Source organism: Dreissena polymorpha, chromosome 9 (genome assembly GCF_020536995.1).
Source record: "Dreissena polymorpha isolate Duluth1 chromosome 9, UMN_Dpol_1.0, whole genome shotgun sequence".
Taxonomy (NCBI): Eukaryota; Metazoa; Mollusca; class Bivalvia; order Myida; family Dreissenidae; genus Dreissena; species Dreissena polymorpha.
The window spans coordinates 9,994,252-10,012,396 of record NC_068363.1 but is presented as its reverse complement, the minus strand read 5'-3'; the positions used below and the strand labels follow the sequence as shown (position 1 = coordinate 10,012,396).

Genomic DNA, 18,145 nt, shown 5'->3' with positions numbered 1-18,145 from the left:
CAGGATTAGGCCATATTGCATGTTTTTGCCACGAATTAGGCCATATTGCATGTTTTCACCAAGAATTAGGCCATATTGCATGTTCTTACCAAGAATTATTTCATATTGCATGTTCTTACCCAGAATTAGGCCAAGATTGGCTGAGCTGTAGGGCTGGTTAAAGAACATCCGAAGCCATCGTATGGGGTCAATCAATATACCATACCTATCAGGAAAATCAAACATTTATTTATTGAATACTCAAGTCATGTATTTTATAAACATAATACATTCATATTTTCTAAAGATTTATTGTGTTGTCCATGTACTTAATTTTTTTAATTTATTTTGTCAAACAAAAACTGCATGTTGATTGAATTGAGAACAAGAATTAGAACAATGATTTACATTACCATGCAACTTAATATGATTTGATGTGTTGTATCATTCAACATACACATGTGATGATTACTTTCAATTTCATTGACAGCCATTCATTTCTAAGTTTTATCATCCTGTCCTATTCATTTATATTTGATAACATAGATATGTTGTTTCTATTGAATTGATACTTACTTTATTATGTTTTCGAGAAACAATCTTGCATTGGCTAATGCCTGAAAAGATAGAAAAGTATATACATTAGCAGCCATGTTATTTGTCACTTTCCCACAGAGGTTAAATGTGTAAGGACAGACCTTATAGGATGTACATGTGTATATTGTTTGCTTGATTGCATTGTTAAATGTTTTGATCATGATAACACTTATGTACGTTACCTCCCAGGGGTTTTTATCTGATTTTGGGGAAAGGGCCTGGCCTTTTTTGAGGGGAAAAAAATCGCGCGAAAAGCCGGATTTTGGGGGGAAAAATGACGCGAAACGCCAGATTTTGGGGAAAATCTGGAAAATTTTAAATAATCACTTCACTTTTACTGTTTTTAAAACAAATTCAAGGCAACAGATAATTTAATGATGCAATATTTTGTATTTTCTACACTGGGTCAGGTTAACTTATGTATTTAAAGTAGGGATGGCAACGAATACCGATATTGGTATTCGGATATTCGGTCATCCTTCCGAACGAATATTCGGATATTCGGTCAACATCTGTTAGATAAAAATCAACTATGTTTACCGTACCATTACTCCATGAATTCTACTTTCGTTTTTACCGGAAGTTCCCCGGAAGTGACTAAATATTGACACAGCATTGCCGTCGCTAATTGTTAAAATTGAATGACGAAAACTGTTTTTAAACTTTTAATATTGTAAATCAACAATAGAACGAGAAACATAATATGTACATGACGACAAAACAATAACATAACAAAACAGTTAGATCTATAAATAATTTAAGCTGAACTTAAACATAGTGTTTGCATAGCGAACACGTGCTTTAATATTGTACATCAACAATAGAACGAGAAACATAATATTTACATGACGACAAAATAATTACATGACAAAACAGTTAGATCTATAAATAATTTGAACTGAACTTAAAACGTATTATTTACATAGCGAACACATGCAAACAAAACACCGTTGCCACATTAAAAAGTCACTCGGATCGGCGTCACTGGGCACATGAACATTGTTCTTATTTAAAAACACGATTGCGTCGACCAGATCACTGGCGAGTCTATTTCTTAGTTTATTGATGAGCAATCCAGTGGTTGAGAATATGCGCTCAGATGGCATAGAAGTTGCAGGTACATATAGAACACTCCTAGCAACATACGCGACTTTCGGAAATTCGCTCTCGTGACGTTTCCACCAGTCAAGAGGTTTAGCGTTTGGCGTCATTTTCACAAGCAAATATCTCTGACGTTCGTCAGAATTCTCTTGCTCGGTTAGAGGTTGAGTAAATTATTTTCTAAAAGCTTTTTTGATTGGACAACGTGATTATAACCATACGATCTTTTTTGTTTTTCACACCAAGTCGGCACTTCCTTTACTTATTTAATCTTTTATCATGTTAAATGTAATTCGAGTTATTAGATCAAGACGGGTCGGTGTTTTAATTGCCATACGGTCTTATTTGTTTTTTTTACACCAAGTCGGCTTTTCCTTTACTCATTTAATCTTTGATAATTTTAAATGTAATTCGAGTCATTGGATCAAGTGCAGGTCGGTGTTTTGATTGCCGATGCGATTAGAACCTATCATAATTTTGACACAAAGTGACTGTCTTTGTTAGGCAATTAGCGGGATTTATGACCGGTATACTGTCATCACCATAGCGACGAATTATCCGGACTAAACATTATGACACGAGGAACGACTTTTTGTACAATGTTTGAAGCAAATTTCACGAATACAAAGTCTTTGAAATTACTCGATTTTTTTTATTTTTTTCTTCCGAATATTCGATTCGGAAAATAGAATCCGAATATTCGGTCCAGGACCGAATATTCCGATATTCGGATATTCGTTGACATCCCTAATACAGAAATATTTCCCCAAAAAATGATTTTCCCCTAAAATTTTTTTATTTTTTTTTAACCTTTAAATTTTAAAGGTTAAAAAAAAATAAAAAATTTTTAGGGGAAAATCATTTTTTGGGGAAATATTTCTGTCAGAGGGGAAAAAAAAATCTAGGGGAAAGGGCCGAACTTCGGCAGGTCTTTCAGAAGGAAAAAACCCCCTGCCTCCTCACAGTTTTCTTGGGTAAGTTTAACCAATGCAAGGCAAAGCTTTTGACCATGAGCAAGTGCACATACTTTTGCCACTTAACCCTTTCCCACTTAAAAGTAAAGTGAAAATGGCAGAAAAAAGAAAAACCAGCTAGTAACTTGCAGTCTGTTCAGGTTTTATGCTGTTTGATGCTCATCAGTATCTAAGGGTTGGAAATGGAGCCTTAAAAACTTGAATCTATTGAGAAAGGTCTTAAAATAAATATAACTTTCTAAGGGACTACCAATGCGTAAAAAAAACCCTCAAAATACGTATCTAAGTGGTTAAGGGTTAAAGACAAGTGTCCAACTGGAATCAGAGGTAGGGGGTATTTGCTGCAGACATTCCATTCATGACCATTTCCCACACAAGGGTTATGTGACCTGGAAAGTGAGAGAACTCTGGACCCCTTGATGGACTGTCCTGCTTCACTCTTCTGAGTTAAGCCAGGCCCACAAGGATGTATATCAGTCCTTAGTCATGGATGAAACCTAGTGTTCAACTGCTTGGAAAGGGCAAGTAAATTTTGGTCATTGCAAGTCATATTGAAAATTGTGTTGCTTTTCATGGCAACTTAATTTTTTAATGCAGCAAATGCAGGAAATTTATCATTAAATACTTTGTAGGCAATTGTTTACATCACAAAACCGGCTAATGATTTCAAGGAAGTAAAATGTTTATTTTGACCTATAACCTTTTGGTATGTGTTAATTCAAAAAGTTACACCAGATGTTTGCATCTGGTAAAGGTTTAAAAAAAAAAAATTAAAATGTCCAGCAATTCTCTATCGATATCAAAATTGTTGGTTTAAAACATTACATACTGCATTTCAAGGCTATGATTGACTGATTGTACTATCAGTTGACAAAATACACTTGTCGAAAATCTAAGTTTACATGCAGCACTTACGCAAACGCTCTTATTTCTAATCATTTTTCTTATCCTGCATATACAAATGCTTTTGTATTCATAATGATTTCATTTAAGTCACAATCAAATTGTGGTCATGTTGCAAAGATGTGCACAAGAGGTCATTGCGCAATTGTATGAACAAATGATGAAATCGTAGTCATCATGCAAGGGTGTGAACAAGTGAAGAAATTATAGTAAAGACATGATTATTAGCATGCAGACTTCAATGACATCATATAGTTATGGACATAATCTGATTACAGAGCCTTCAAACAAGATAAAACACTTAACAGCGACAAGCAGATAACAGTTGCCCCAAAATATCAAGCTATCAGGAGCCTACTTGTACATCCTCTTATGTCATTTAAAAGGAGCAGTTTCAAAGCTATTAAAATTATTTCAATAATTTGTAACAGTTTATATTTATATCTAGAGAATCTGAAAGCACAATCTTGTGCATACAATGTAGTTAGACCTTCACATATAGCTTGATTAATTCACTCATAAAACAGCAACAAAATAGCTAAACATATCCTAGCAGTTTGTTTACACAAAAAGGGTATCATATCATGATTATTTTCTGCCAGTACTGTTAAACTGTCCCTTTTAGAGCTTTGGCTGTCAGATATAATATAACAAAGGATGATGAAACCTTAACAGATTGTGATATAGGTGAAGAACACCAGCCATGTTTGGGTTACAAAAATTAATCTAAACAAATTTGCCTTTACATCATCCGTTAGCAAAACTTGTTTTAAATCAGGACTTGATACAAATGGACGAAAAATGTATTTCAAGGCACTCTGTGTTACAACCATCTATAATTGTATAATTTTTAAGCAAGTATACATGTATATCTTTTTTTTCAAAATAGATAAACATTGAAGAATAAAAACAAGAAGCCCATGAATCTGAATCGCTCTACTGGCTGGAATCTATAGGGCTCAAGCCCTTGATAGTATGAACAATCTGAGTAAGTTTTAAATAAACAGACCCAAAATGGGAAATTTATCGCTTAAACAAGAAGAAACGTAAAATTTAAACTTCAAATGGCTCACTTTCAACAATAAGTTGGACAAATTTTCTTCACTCTCAATGGGGTTCTGGCCCTTGATGATATAAAACATCTGTTGAAGTTTCAAAAGGATAGAACTTTATATGTAAACAAACAAGAAATGTGTTTGTCGGAAACACTATGTCCCCTTCTGCGCCGCTTTGATTTTTTTTTACCTTTGACCTTGAAGGATGACCTTGACCTTTCACAACTCAAAATGTGCAACTCCATGAGATACACATGCATGCCAAATATGAAGTTGCTATCTTCAATATTGCAAAAGTTATGGCAAAATGTTAAAGATTTACACTTTTTTCTCAAATTCAAGGGGAGATAATTCTGGACTTATAACTCCGATATTGCAAATTTTCAATAGGGTTTGACTCATCATTCAGATAAAGACACTGTAAAAGTTGGGAAATGATTGGATGAAAACTGTGGACTTAATTGCGTAAACCAGCCTTATTTCACAATTTTCTCAAATTCAAGGGGAGATAATTCTGGACTTTTTACTCTGATGTAACCCATTTTCAATTGTGTTCGAGTCCTCATTAATATAAAGACACTGAACAAGTTTGAAAAGAATCGAATGAAAACTGTGGACTTAATTGCGTAAACAAGCCTTATTTCCCAATTTTCTCAAATTCAAGGGTAGATAATTCTGGACTTTTTACTCTGATGTAACCCATTTTCAATTGGGTTCGAGTCCTCATTAATATAAAGACACTGAACAAGTTTGAAAAGAATCATATGAAAACTGTGGACTTTATCGCGTAAACAAGAAAAAGTCTAACGCACGGACGGACGACGGAAACCACGCCATGACATAAGCTCTTCAGGCTTTCGGCAAGTAAATTAATTTTTTTATGGTCGACCTAATAAGTCGATAGTGTAATTTTAATCAAATTTTTGAGGTAAAAAATCATGACTTATGACTGGGTTTTAGTTATGCTCATGTCAGAAAATAACCATATGTGAAAATTCACTAAGGGGAATAACTCTACAAAGGATTTAGTTAAATGCAGTTGTAATTCTTTAGCACTGCACTGCAACTAACATAACACATATCCATTTTTGAAGTTTGAAGTAATTCTATAAAGTAGTTTTTGAAAAAATGACCGAACAATTAACACTGACAAAGAGATTTAGCTCCATAAATAACGCAGCACAAGTTGTAATGATTTGGAAACTGCAAAAACATCTATCAAATTATGACATTTGAAAAAAAATCCAGACAAAAAACAAGATCTACATATCATTAACCTATACAAACAAGAAACCGTCGGAGACGGGTGATGCTCCCCAAAGTTTTTTTTGTCACAATATTGCACTATATATTTAGATAAAAGGAAACATCTTGAGGGCACAGTAGTTGGGGGGACAATAATTTTTAAATAGAAAATTTCAAATTTCAAAGGGCCAGAACTCTGTGAAAAATCATCCAACCAGAACCGGCTGATAATATGCACATCTCCTCTTGGTCGTGAAGCTTCCCATAAAGTTTCATTGAATTCCGGTCATTATTTGCTGAGAAATAGCCTGGACAAGAATTGCACTATATGTACAGTTAATGGAAAATTTCAAAAGGCCATAACTCTGTAAAAAATCATCCGACCAGAACACGCTGATAATATGCACATCTCCTCTTGGTAGTGAAGCTTCCCATAAAGTTTCATTGAATTCCGGTCATTAGTTGCTGAGAAATAGCCTTGACAAAAATTGTGCACGGACGGACAGACGCACGGACAGACGCACGGACAGGCGAAGCGGCGACGATATGCTCCCCCCAAAATAAATTTTGGGGGAGCATAAAAAGTTCAATGCATTCCCTCCATCCAAACTCAAGTTATTGACTCAAAACCCTTTTATTTTAAGTATAGTGATCTTATGGCCCCAAATGCAACCTAAGAGTGGGTGCAATGAACCAAAACACACAATTTTAGTACAATACCTCTATCGAAACTCAAGTTATTGACATTTAGCCATTCTACAGTGCAGTCCATCCAAAGTCATTGAGCAGAAAATGTTTTTCTATTATTGGCAAAACAGTGACAGGTTTGACAAAACTGGCCTCAATTCAATACCACGAGGTCTTCAATCAAATATGATACCAAAATACTATACAAACAAATAATTATCTCCATCCAAACTCAGTCAAGCTGGCTAGCTTGGATGGTAGAGCACTGGGCACTTAAACCCATGACCCCTGGTTGAATGCCCAGTCAAGCCACATACCGTATTTTTCGGGGTATAAGTCGTGACTTTTTTACAGGCAAAAGTAGTATGCATCGTATGCCCCGGAGCGTCTTATATATGTACAAAATTGATTTTTCCAAAATCAGAATGTCAAATTTTTAAGTCAGAATTGCATAAATCCGCGAGTTTGATAACCATTGCCGGTAATTTGTTTCACTGTTTTTGTAACACAATTTTATTTTACACACAGTTGGTTACACACTACTAACGATACTATTGGGGTACTATACAGTACCGTATAGTAAATAAAACAAGGCAACAAAAAAAGAAGTCGTCTGCTAAATTTATTTTACGAGCTTACCTTACGATTTTTACAACAATTTGAAACAAAAAATAACAAAGTACAACAAACAAACACAATATCAATGAGAAGCAGAGTATACAATTTTTATTGTGCCGTATCTGATTGTATACTTATTGTTGTATAATACAACAATAAGTATACAATCAGATACGGCACAATAAAAATTCACATAATTTATTCGCCATGGTCGTCGACATCGGAGAATCTGTCAGCGATGTCCCCAGTGTGCATAACAAGCGTTTATTGGTATGCCTGCAATATCACATGTCTGCAAACCTGAGATCTCAAATACCCTTTAACCATCTGCGATAGATGAACGAACATAATCTCTCCATGGGAGACGATGTCCCCAGTGTGGATTAAAAGCGTTTATTGGTAAGCCTGGTACACCACACTTGTATTAAGATTATCACGATAAGAATATTAGCCCTTCTCATAACAGGCCTCATTTTAATATTCATCATAAAAATGCTCGTGTTACCAATTTGAGAATGCCGGTATACTTTATGCTACAAAAGTTTTGCAAACAATACACATTAAAACAAACAAACATTGCTATACTATTTTAATAAAATGGTACATTTATTTTTTATGAAACAGCAAATGCTGCATTTATAGCCTAAATGCAGTTTATTACACAATAATTGTTTTTTATTTTGTTTTGTTGAATTATCAAATGCGCTTATTTAAATTTGTATTTCCAATTTTATTGCTTACGCCACGTTTACGCTAGTCACATCTATAGCTCATGTACTTTTCTTTGTTCTGTTAGAAAGCGCGCGAAAATTAGCGTGGGTGTGTACACTGTTGAAGAAAAACTGTGTAGCGAAGAGAATGCTGTATCTTTGACGTTAAGCTCATTTAGGAAGTTTATTATTGAAACAGAAAATGTTCTGTGTACTGATTTACAGGAAAATCTGATCAAGACTAGATTTAATTTTGGTAATTGTGAAAACATGATGAGCAGTGTTTACACTGCGATGTTTTGACAAAACAGATACAAATGTGCGAATGCAACAGCTTGCGGATAGGGTCAAATATTACTGGTAATACATTGTTCTGAATGAAGTTTTTGTTTAAATTAATAGTTCAAATAAATTTAATGGAAAAAATATATAAATACAATGAGCATGTGTAAGAACAAATGCCAGCATCGTTTTTAAGATGAATTTTCTATCTGAAATAAAACACGAAAGAGGATTAAACATTTAATGGATAAACATGTGTGACTGCATTTTTGGGAATATTTAATGATGATTTAAGTGCGTCGTTTACGCCGGAGCGTCTTATGTATGAACAAAATAAAATCATGTAAAAAAAAGGGGACGCATCTTACATTCCGGTGCGACATATAACCCCAAAAATACGGTAAATAGTGTGGGGATTGGTAATGAAATTGTTTGTATGGCAAATATGGCACTGTCAGTTCCTGGCAAAAGTACTGTGCATTTAGTACTAGTTAACAAAGTACCACAGGCAAATATCTAGGTAAGTAATTGACTGTCCTGATATGACTGAAATGTTGAAAACTGCAATCAAACCAACGTAACAAACAAAAAAACAAGTCATTGAGCAAGTGCTTTCCACAGGATTTTAGTCAGGCGCCCGGGGCTGATAGGGGTGGTTCAGGAGGGGTGTCCCCTCCTGACGTTGATTATTTTTTAAATTTAACATGTCAATTCACGTTCTGTGGTGCAATATAACTCAAAGAAAAACAGCGTCAAAAGACGTCATTTGGTGCGCTATGACTCTTCAAGAAAATCCCCCAGTCATTTAAATATATATATATATATAATTTTTTTTATTGTTTGATTGTTTTAAAACTTTCCCGCACAGATAGTAAAATCCCGACTCGAACTATTCCCCAATACATCCATTTCAACCCGACTCTATTACTGTATACTTACAACTTTTCAAGTTTCTATTTATTACCCGATAATCCCGTTTATTCCATTTTATAAATCACTTTCTGGTAAATATTTACGATGAAAGCTCTCAATTATGTCTTTAACACAAACCATGCCATTTTTCTATAGTATCAAAGAAATTTTAAGTGGCTATTTATAGATTTAACGAAATATTGCCTCTGAATATGTGTCAAACCCCTGATGTGTTGTGTACTTTTTAAAACACTCAATACACGCACTATTTCTATGCAAATGATGCAACGCTGTACATGCTGCATAATTTTCGCGCTCTTATTAATTGAGAAAGATTCAAAACAAAATAAATTTGCACTGCTTATTTGAAGCAAGAATATTTTAACGTTGCGGTAACATTTACATTTGGAAGTGTGTTTCGGATTAAAACGCGTTAACATCGACTAACGGGAATGGGTTTCGGATTACAAATTTAATTAGTCTCATTTGAGAATTCAACAAATATTAACAGTTGCGTTATGAATTCAACGATAATTTTTTTAAACACTTAACGAGTTGAATAAATGTTTTGACGGAATTATGCATGAAATTCACGTTGTCCACGAGAATTACGGCCAGTTGCCATCATCAGTCTTCTAAGTATCGATTATCGGACGAAACATTTACAAGTGTGCGTAATTAATTCAACGAAAATTTGTTAAAGCGCATTAGGTGTCGAATAAATGTCAGAAACACGAGGTTAATCAGTTCTATAAATGGACATGATGAAATATACATGTACTGGAATTAAATTGTTATCGCATAATTGTAACCGGGAGTTATTTGCACAACTTACTCGCTATAAGTAATTAATTGTTTACCACTTGCAATTAATTTCTCGTATTAATCATGAGTCATAAGTAACACTTGTTTACAGTAAAAAGGTGTGATGATGATGCCCGAAACCGTCTTTAATGTACTGTACTGTACTAGTTACCGGTTTTATATTACGTAAATGGTACAACTTCTTGCTAATCAAGCTGCTATAAAATCTTACTTTGTGCCCGACGTCAATCAAAAATAATTGTCGATATTTAACCCCGCCCTTATAAGCATTCGCGTAACCGATTGGACGATGAACATCACAGTTTAACGACTGGAAAGTTACCTGATACATCCTTGTCAGCATTTAAATGAATGTGTAATATGGCTAGAATAATCGATACGCTCGTCATGCTATTCTCTTATCAGTGGATTATCCATTACCGCATGTGGTGTTTATGGCAATTACTTGTGAAAGTAGGTACCGATTGCTCTTTTAAAACAGGGAATATTGATACATTGATAGAGAAACCTTGATTTTTTTTAAAATCTCCACTTGCCACTGATCAGAAAGTTTCAAGCGCCCCGGGGACTCTGATTTCGAAATTCAAGCGCCCCGGCGAGAGATCGTTAAATGGCCTGTGGAAAGCCCTGTAAGCCGTAACTGTTTTTCTTCTTTTCTGTAACAGTAACCTTGACCTTTACTTAACATGCCAATAATACAATACCAAGCTAGGGTTCCATTAAAGCTTGTTATATCCTAAGCTTCATTAAAATCGGTCAATTAAAACTTAATTTATCAACCTGAAACAACCCGCCCTATGCCAATCTAATTAGCAGAATAGTAAACTTTGATTAAAACCTGGTTAAAACTAAGAGACAGACAACCAGACAGACAAAAGGGCTAACCATCTACAATATTTATTATTACAATTGAGCCTTGTTCTGAGAAAACTGGGCTTAATACGGTCCGCACAGGCTAATCAGGGACGCCACTTTCCGCCTAAACTTGATTTTCGGTAAGGATGGACTTCATTGAAACTAAAAATTTCATAAAAGCGGAAAGTCTCGTCCCTGATTAGCCTGTGCAGATGGCACAGACTAATCTGGGACAACACTTTATGCACAAGCATTTAGCCCAGTTTTCTCAGAGTGTTAATTAAATGTGGAGATTGAGCACGAAATTTGTGTCTGCTAAATCACTTTTATCAGAGACATCACATTTGCTCCAAATAGAAATTGGTGTATAATTACATATTTGTTATATGTAAATCAAGGTGGCCTGAATACTGGCTACCAAACATTTATTTAAGGCTACTTAAATGTTCAAGGGCACGCCCTTTTGATTACAGCTATATGATTGGTAGCCCAGTTTAATGATAAATGTATACATGTAATGTGGATGATTAATGGCACATGCAGATATACATTTAATAAACTACTCTAAGAGTGTGACAAACAATTATAATCTCATCAATTATTTATCTAATGGCTAAATCAGCCATTTACTGTCACTAGGGTGAAGAGGGAGCACTGAGTTCAAAGTTCAGTATGCAAAGGCTTATGTTATAAAAGGCCTTTGCCTGGATTTCTGGGGACTGTTCAAACACAATCTCCAAATATAGTTCAAGCATGACTCTATTTTGGTCTAAATCACTTTCTTCAACAACAAACTTATACTCTGACCCAAAATGCATACATACTAGTACGTATTTTCCTTTTCTGTTCATGAATGACCTTGTTCAGTGCATGGCCTATTTTCTGGATGGTAAAAACAGAGGGACCCAGATTGCATACAAGGACAAGTCTGCATTTAATTTGTGCACTGCTTGATGGTGGTGGAAGAGTCCATGAAGTCATAAAGGTATACATGATGTTTTTTACTATTTTACTGACATTTAATCAGTCAACAAACTTATCATCTAAACATAAAAGATTATTTTTCACATTTTGGCATGCGGTTTTGAATAAACTGATGTATTAATCTTGTTAACTTATTATGACATACATGTAGTACTAGTTGTTGTTGTTTTTTCAAATGCCCTTGTCCCCAATAATCTATTATTGACAATTATTTAGAAGTATTCATTATCACTGTTTTATCAAAATTCAAATAGAAATAAAACCGCCATCATGTTTATGTGACCTTGAAATAACCATGACATGTAGTAACAAACTACATAGAAAGTGAACCCCCAGTAGCAGTGATATATTGTATAAATTTCATAGACTTTATCTTTCTGATTTGGACCACAGATAACAAATATTTGGATAAATTTATTAACAAGAGGGCCATGGGCCCTAAGGCGCTCACCTGAGACCCAAAGGAACTAAACTATTCTGGGAAGGTGGAGTTCAAAATAATAATACTTCATACAGACAAGCGTACATACTTAAGCGCTTTATAGTTCGATTATTAAGTGTAAAATCTTCAAAAGAGGACGAGTGCTGAGCAGACAAGCGGTAGTACAGACTTAGTGTGCTCTATTATTAAAATAGTTTTCACTGTTTTTCCATTCAAAGCTATTTAGAACAATGATACTCTGATTTTCAAGTAATACTGCATGCACATATCATACATGACGTACGTCTGTATATAAAATTAATTAGAATAATGGTATTTCTGACTTTCACATACACATGTAATACTGTATTTCACATATCATTCATGTAGGCCTACATGACTTTTGTATATCAATCTGTATGTATGATTTAAAATGAAATTTCATACTTCATTTAAGAGTTAAGTTTTGTTAATTATTCACATTTGTAAGTGTTGTTTGTAAACAATTTCTCTACGCTTCTACTCTTTATTTACAACCAATGCAAAACTAAAATGCATTTTAATTGTGGAATTTATTCTCAAATACAAGCTGCATTTAATATCATAAGCATCGCAAATAGTTGGTTTTAACCCTTTGCATGCTGGGAAATTTGTCGTCTGCAAAAATGTCGTCTGCTGAATTTCTAAAATTAGCATTTTCTTCGATTTTTTTTCAAAGAATACTATCAGAATAGCAAACAGTTTGGATCCAGATGAGACGCCACGTTCTGTGGCGTCTCATCTGGATCCAAACTGTTTGCAAAGGCCTTCACAACTCGGTTCCCGCACTGTAAGGGTTAAGTACATTTTCTCCATCTCTTTTATTCTTGAACAAAGTATATCTGTGATATGATATGTGTACATGTAGACACCATAGTTTTTTTGTCAATAAATGTTCAACAGTAAAGTTGGAGAATATTTCAATCTATTTTTTATTGATCAATATAATTGAATTTTGACAACAGTTGTTGCCTAAGCTGTAAAGGATATTTTTACGTACATAACTTTACTTTTTCTTCTTGATATTCATAATTTACACTGGGACTTTGTGATAGTTATAAGTTAAATAATAGCCATATTGAGTAAGTTCAATCAGGCATCACTGTACTTAAAGCTATGAAATATGAAATATCACGCCCATTAAATTTATATATATTGTATAAACCTTTCTTGGAAATATATAAGTACATAATTTTGCTATTTCAAGAGCTTGCTTCAATGTTGTAATCTGTTCTTATTATGCAGTCAGCATGCTGATTTTTATACGAAAATAAATGCCAGACAGATGTATTTATGTGTTTATCTCTATATTGTAGATACCACTGTATAGCAATTGCTGTTCCATGCTGTTCACTGCAAAGGGCTGTAAACAAGGGGTTAGGCATAAAGCAACTGTCAGAGATAATGAGGTACCTGCTGTGGCTAATGGTTATTTCATTGGTCTGCAGTCATTAAATTACATGCAACAAAATGTGTGAAAAGGGGCCAGCACAGGAATTTGGGGCCTGACTCTAAACTGTTATATACAGTTGTTTTTTCCCTAAGTAATTTTCTGTGAAATCAATATTACTACTTAAAATTTTGAGGTTACAGTCCAACCTGCCAATAACGACCACTCGAGGGATTTGGTCGTTGTGGTCTTTGTTCACAGGTGGTCTTTATTCGCAGGGTCGATTGAAACTTTGCAAAATATGCTAGTAGGCTTTTAACAGGTACCATATGATGTATGTGCTCTATTGTTTAAATGTCTGAATACTAAAGCATGTATAATGTAAACAAGAGGGCCATGATGGCCCTGAATCGCTCACCTGACTCATTCAGATCAGATGAAAACTATGACCTCTATTGTCTACACAATGTTTTTCTATGATTTGACCTAGTGACCTAGTTCCTGACTCTAGATGACCCAAATACAATCCCAATCCAGATTTCATCAAGATAAACATTCTGACCACAGTTCATAAATATTGGATGAAAACTGTGACCTCTATAGTCAACACAAGGTTTTTCTATTTATTTGACCTAGATTTTTACCCCAGATGACCCAAATACAATCCCACCCAGATTTCATCAAGAATTCTGACCAAATTTCATAAAGGTTGGATGAAAACTGTGATCTCTAATGTCTACACAAGGTTTTTCTATTATTTGACCCAGTGACCTAGTTTTTGACCCCAGATGACCCAAATAAAATCCCAACCCAGATTTCATCAAGATAAACATTCTGACCAAATTTCATAAAGATTGGATGAAAACTGTGACCTCTATTGTCTACAGAAGGTTGTTCTATTATTTGACCTAGTGACCTTGTTTTTGACCCCAGATGACCCAAATACAATCCTAAACCGGATTTCATCAAGATAAACATTTTGACCAAATTTCATCAAGATTGGATGCAAACTGTGACCTCTACTGTCTACACAAACAAATTGTTGACGGACGGACGCACGGACAAACGCAGGCACGCACAACAGACGCCGGACATCACACCGTCACATAAGCTCACCGTGTCACTTCATGACAGGTGACCTAAAAATATGTGTCGAGATAAACATGAACAGTTGTGGTTAAAATCCCATAGAAACAAGGGCTGTTTGTAAAACATGCATGCCCCCCTATATGGGCTATAAGTTGTAGTAGCAGCCATTGTGTGAATACGTTTTTTGTCACTGTGAATGGTGGTGGTGGTGGTGGTGGTGGTGGTGGTGGTGGTGGTGGTGGTGGTGTAGTAGTAGTAGTAGTAGTAGTAGTAGTGGTAGTAGTAGTAGTAGTAGTAGTAGTAGTAGTAGTAGTAGTAGTAGTAGTAGTAGTAATAGTAGTTGTAGTAGTAGTAGTAGTAGTAGTAGTAGTAGTAGTAGTAGTAGTAGTAGTAGTAGTAGTAGTAGTAGTAGAAGTAGTAGTAGCAGTAGAAGTAGTAGTAGTAGTAGTAGTGGTAGTAGTAGAAGTAGTAGTAGTAGTAGTAGTAGTAGTAGTAGTAGTAGTAGTAGTAGTAGTAGTAGTAGTGGTAGTAGTAGTAGTAGTAGTAGTAGTAGTAGTAGTGGTAAAAGTAGTAGTAGTAGTGGCAGTAGTAGTAGAAGTAGTAATAGTAGACGTGGTGGTGGTGGTGGTGGTGGTGGTGGTGGTGGTGGTGGTAGTGGTGGTAGTAGTAGTACTAGTAGTAGTAGTACTAGTAGTAGTAGTAGAAGTAGTAGTAGTAGTAGTAGTAGTAGTAGTAGTAGTAGTAGTAGTAGTAGTAGTAGTAGTAATAGAAGTAGTAGTAGTAGTAGTAGAAGTAGTAGTAGTAGTAGTAGTAGTAGTAGTAGTAGTAGTAGTAGTAGTAGTAGTGGTAGTAGTAGTAGTAGTAGTAGCAGCAGTAGCAGTAGCAGAAGCAGTAGCAGCATTACAAGACCAATACTTAAGAATGATCAAATGGGAAAAGGTAACCTAGCACTGGCAGTAAATATGGGGCTCATTTACAGGTCAGATTTGGAATCTCTGCTGTAAAATGAGATTTTGAATGAATTAAAGGGAGGCAAATCTGTAATAAAAAGAACATGCATAAACCGTAGTTGTTTCCCTTGTTTGAACCATGCTAAATCCTTACAAGTTTGGAAAGAATTGGATGAAAAATTTGGACTTCATTGCATAAACACCATTTTCTCAATTCAAGGGGAGGTAATTCTGTACTTCATGGACCAATAATGCTCATTTTTTGTAGGGTTCGTGTCCTCATTGATATAAAGACACTGTGCAAATTTAGAAAGGATCGGACAAAAAATTAGGAAGATTTTCGAAAGTTTTCACAAAATAGGCAAAAACGAATAAACATGCAAAGTTCAACGAGCTCCTGCGGCCATGTTTTTTGACGAATCAAATTTCTTTGAACAACTTTTTTAGGGGAGCCTTCAAAGGTCATCCCTGTGAAATTTTTTGAAAATCTGATGAGCGGTTTCTGACAGGAAGATTTTTTAAGGTTTTTACCATATATGGTCATGGCGGCCATCTTGGTTATGCAATCAAATTTTTTTTAACAATTCTTTTGTCCCATGACCTAGGGATGCTCCACATGAAATTTAGTTGAAATTGGCTCAATGGTTTAGTAGAAGAAGATGTTTACAAATTGTTTACAGACCGTGAGACGGACGGACGGACACCGGACGCTGAGTGATCACAATAGCTCACCTCGAGCTATCGCTCAGGTGAGCTAAAAAGGATTGAAATCACAGTTGTGTTTTATATTTACATGTATTATTTCAATTTCCAAACATAAACTAACGAACTAACGCTTGGATGCCATAATGGTTAACTTTAACTGAAAATTTACTTATCTATCATCTATGCGCGTCGTATCACGGAGAAATTTAAGAAAGGAATGAATTTAAATTGTATGTGTACAATTTGCATCGTAATTGTAAAGAAACTGTAAATTTCCTTTATAAGTTGATATGAGCCCCAAACGTTTGATATTTTCGGCCATAAGTATATAAATAATCGCGAGCCAATAAAATAAAAAAGGCAACTTCTTACACCTTCGTCAAACTGCTAAATGCATAAAAGAAAAAGGTGGCTTCCAATTAGCAATGTGTGTTAAATAAACAAAAAAAACAGCTATTGAGTAAACTGTCACTTGCCAATATCTCCATAGCCACCGACCAGTGCACTGGTAAGATGTTTATCACGTGACTATCACAGCATTATGGCGGTCATTGTTTTATTGACAGTTGTGAAATCGTTAATTGTTATGATTGAAGTGGTCGTTGTAAGCCTCTTTCAAGGAATACAAGATTTTTTATTTTGCAAACCGATGACAACGTACAAAGTTTAATAGAAAATCCTTCAAAAAATATATTGTCATTGTATTAATAAGTTAGTGTATGCTGTTTTGTCAAATCTAAATTATTCGTTATGAAACGTTATATTATGATAATTAAAACAATTTGTTTGTCACTCGACTTTTGGGAATGTAAAATGGTGGTCGCTGGTCATTGACGTGGTCGTTGTTAGCTATCAAATTCGACTTTGGGAATGTAAAATTGCGGTCGCTGGTTGTTGTTGGCAGGTGGGCGTTATTCGCAGGTACAGAATATAGTGAAATCGTTCCGGGGGAAATCAATGTGGTCGTTATTGACAACTGGTCGCTATTCACAGGCGGTCGCTCGGGCAGGTTGGACTGTATTTAATAAAGGGTTTTCAGAGGTCAAAAATACATTTGTTGCACTTCATCCCCAACCAATCATCAACATAATAATCCTCTGTTATTATGGCCATGTTTTTCAAATGTTCACGACTATTTTCAAACTCGTCCGAGGTATCCACATAACCAATGTTTTGACCAAATTTCATGATGATTAGGCAAAAAATGTGACTTCTAGAGTGGTCACAAGCTTTTTTTACTATATAAATATAAGAAAAAAGACCCCCCCTAGCATCCATGTTTTTTTACCGATCTGAACCATTTTCAAACTCATGAAGACCAAAAATGTGACTTCTAGAGTATTCAAATGTTATCGCTATATACATAGAGAGAAAACTGCCCCGCCCCCTGGCGGCCATATTTTTCACCGATCTGGACCATTTTCGAACTCATCCGAGATATCAATAAAACCAATGTTTTGACCAAGTTGCATGATGATTGGGCAAAAATTGTGACTAGCCATATAAGGAATACTGCCCCGCCCCCTGGTGGCCATGTTTTTCAACAGACCGAAACAATTTTTGAACTCAACCAACATATCATTAAGACAAACATTTTAGCAAAATTTACATGAAGATTGGGCATCAAATGTGACTTCTACAGTGTTCACAAGGTTTTGCTATTTTTTTACCTAGTGACCTAGTTTTTGACCCAGCATGACCCAGTTTCGAACTCAGTCGAGATATCATCGGGACAAATGTTCTGACCAAGTTTCATGAAGATCGGATAAGAAATGTGTACTCTAGAGTGTTCACAAAATAAAATGTTGACGACACACGATGGGC

General features: G+C 35.2%; 1 protein-coding gene across 3 annotated transcripts in view; it reads right to left on the bottom strand.

The window, feature by feature from the left end:
• LOC127846566 (diacylglycerol O-acyltransferase 1-like) overlaps positions 1–18,145 on the bottom strand; it is a 63,606-nt gene that overhangs the window by 35,949 nt on the left and 9,512 nt on the right. For all 3 annotated transcript variants that reach the window (XR_008033550.1, XM_052377957.1, XM_052377956.1), the window contains 2 exons: positions 556–596; positions 120–205 (listed from right to left, as the gene is read on the bottom strand). Coding sequence is in view for 2 of the 3 variants with exons in the window: in XM_052377957.1 (XP_052233917.1) it covers positions 120–205; positions 556–596 (127 nt within the window). In the remaining variant the exon portion in view is untranslated. The remainder of the gene's footprint in view (positions 1–119; positions 206–555; positions 597–18,145) is intronic.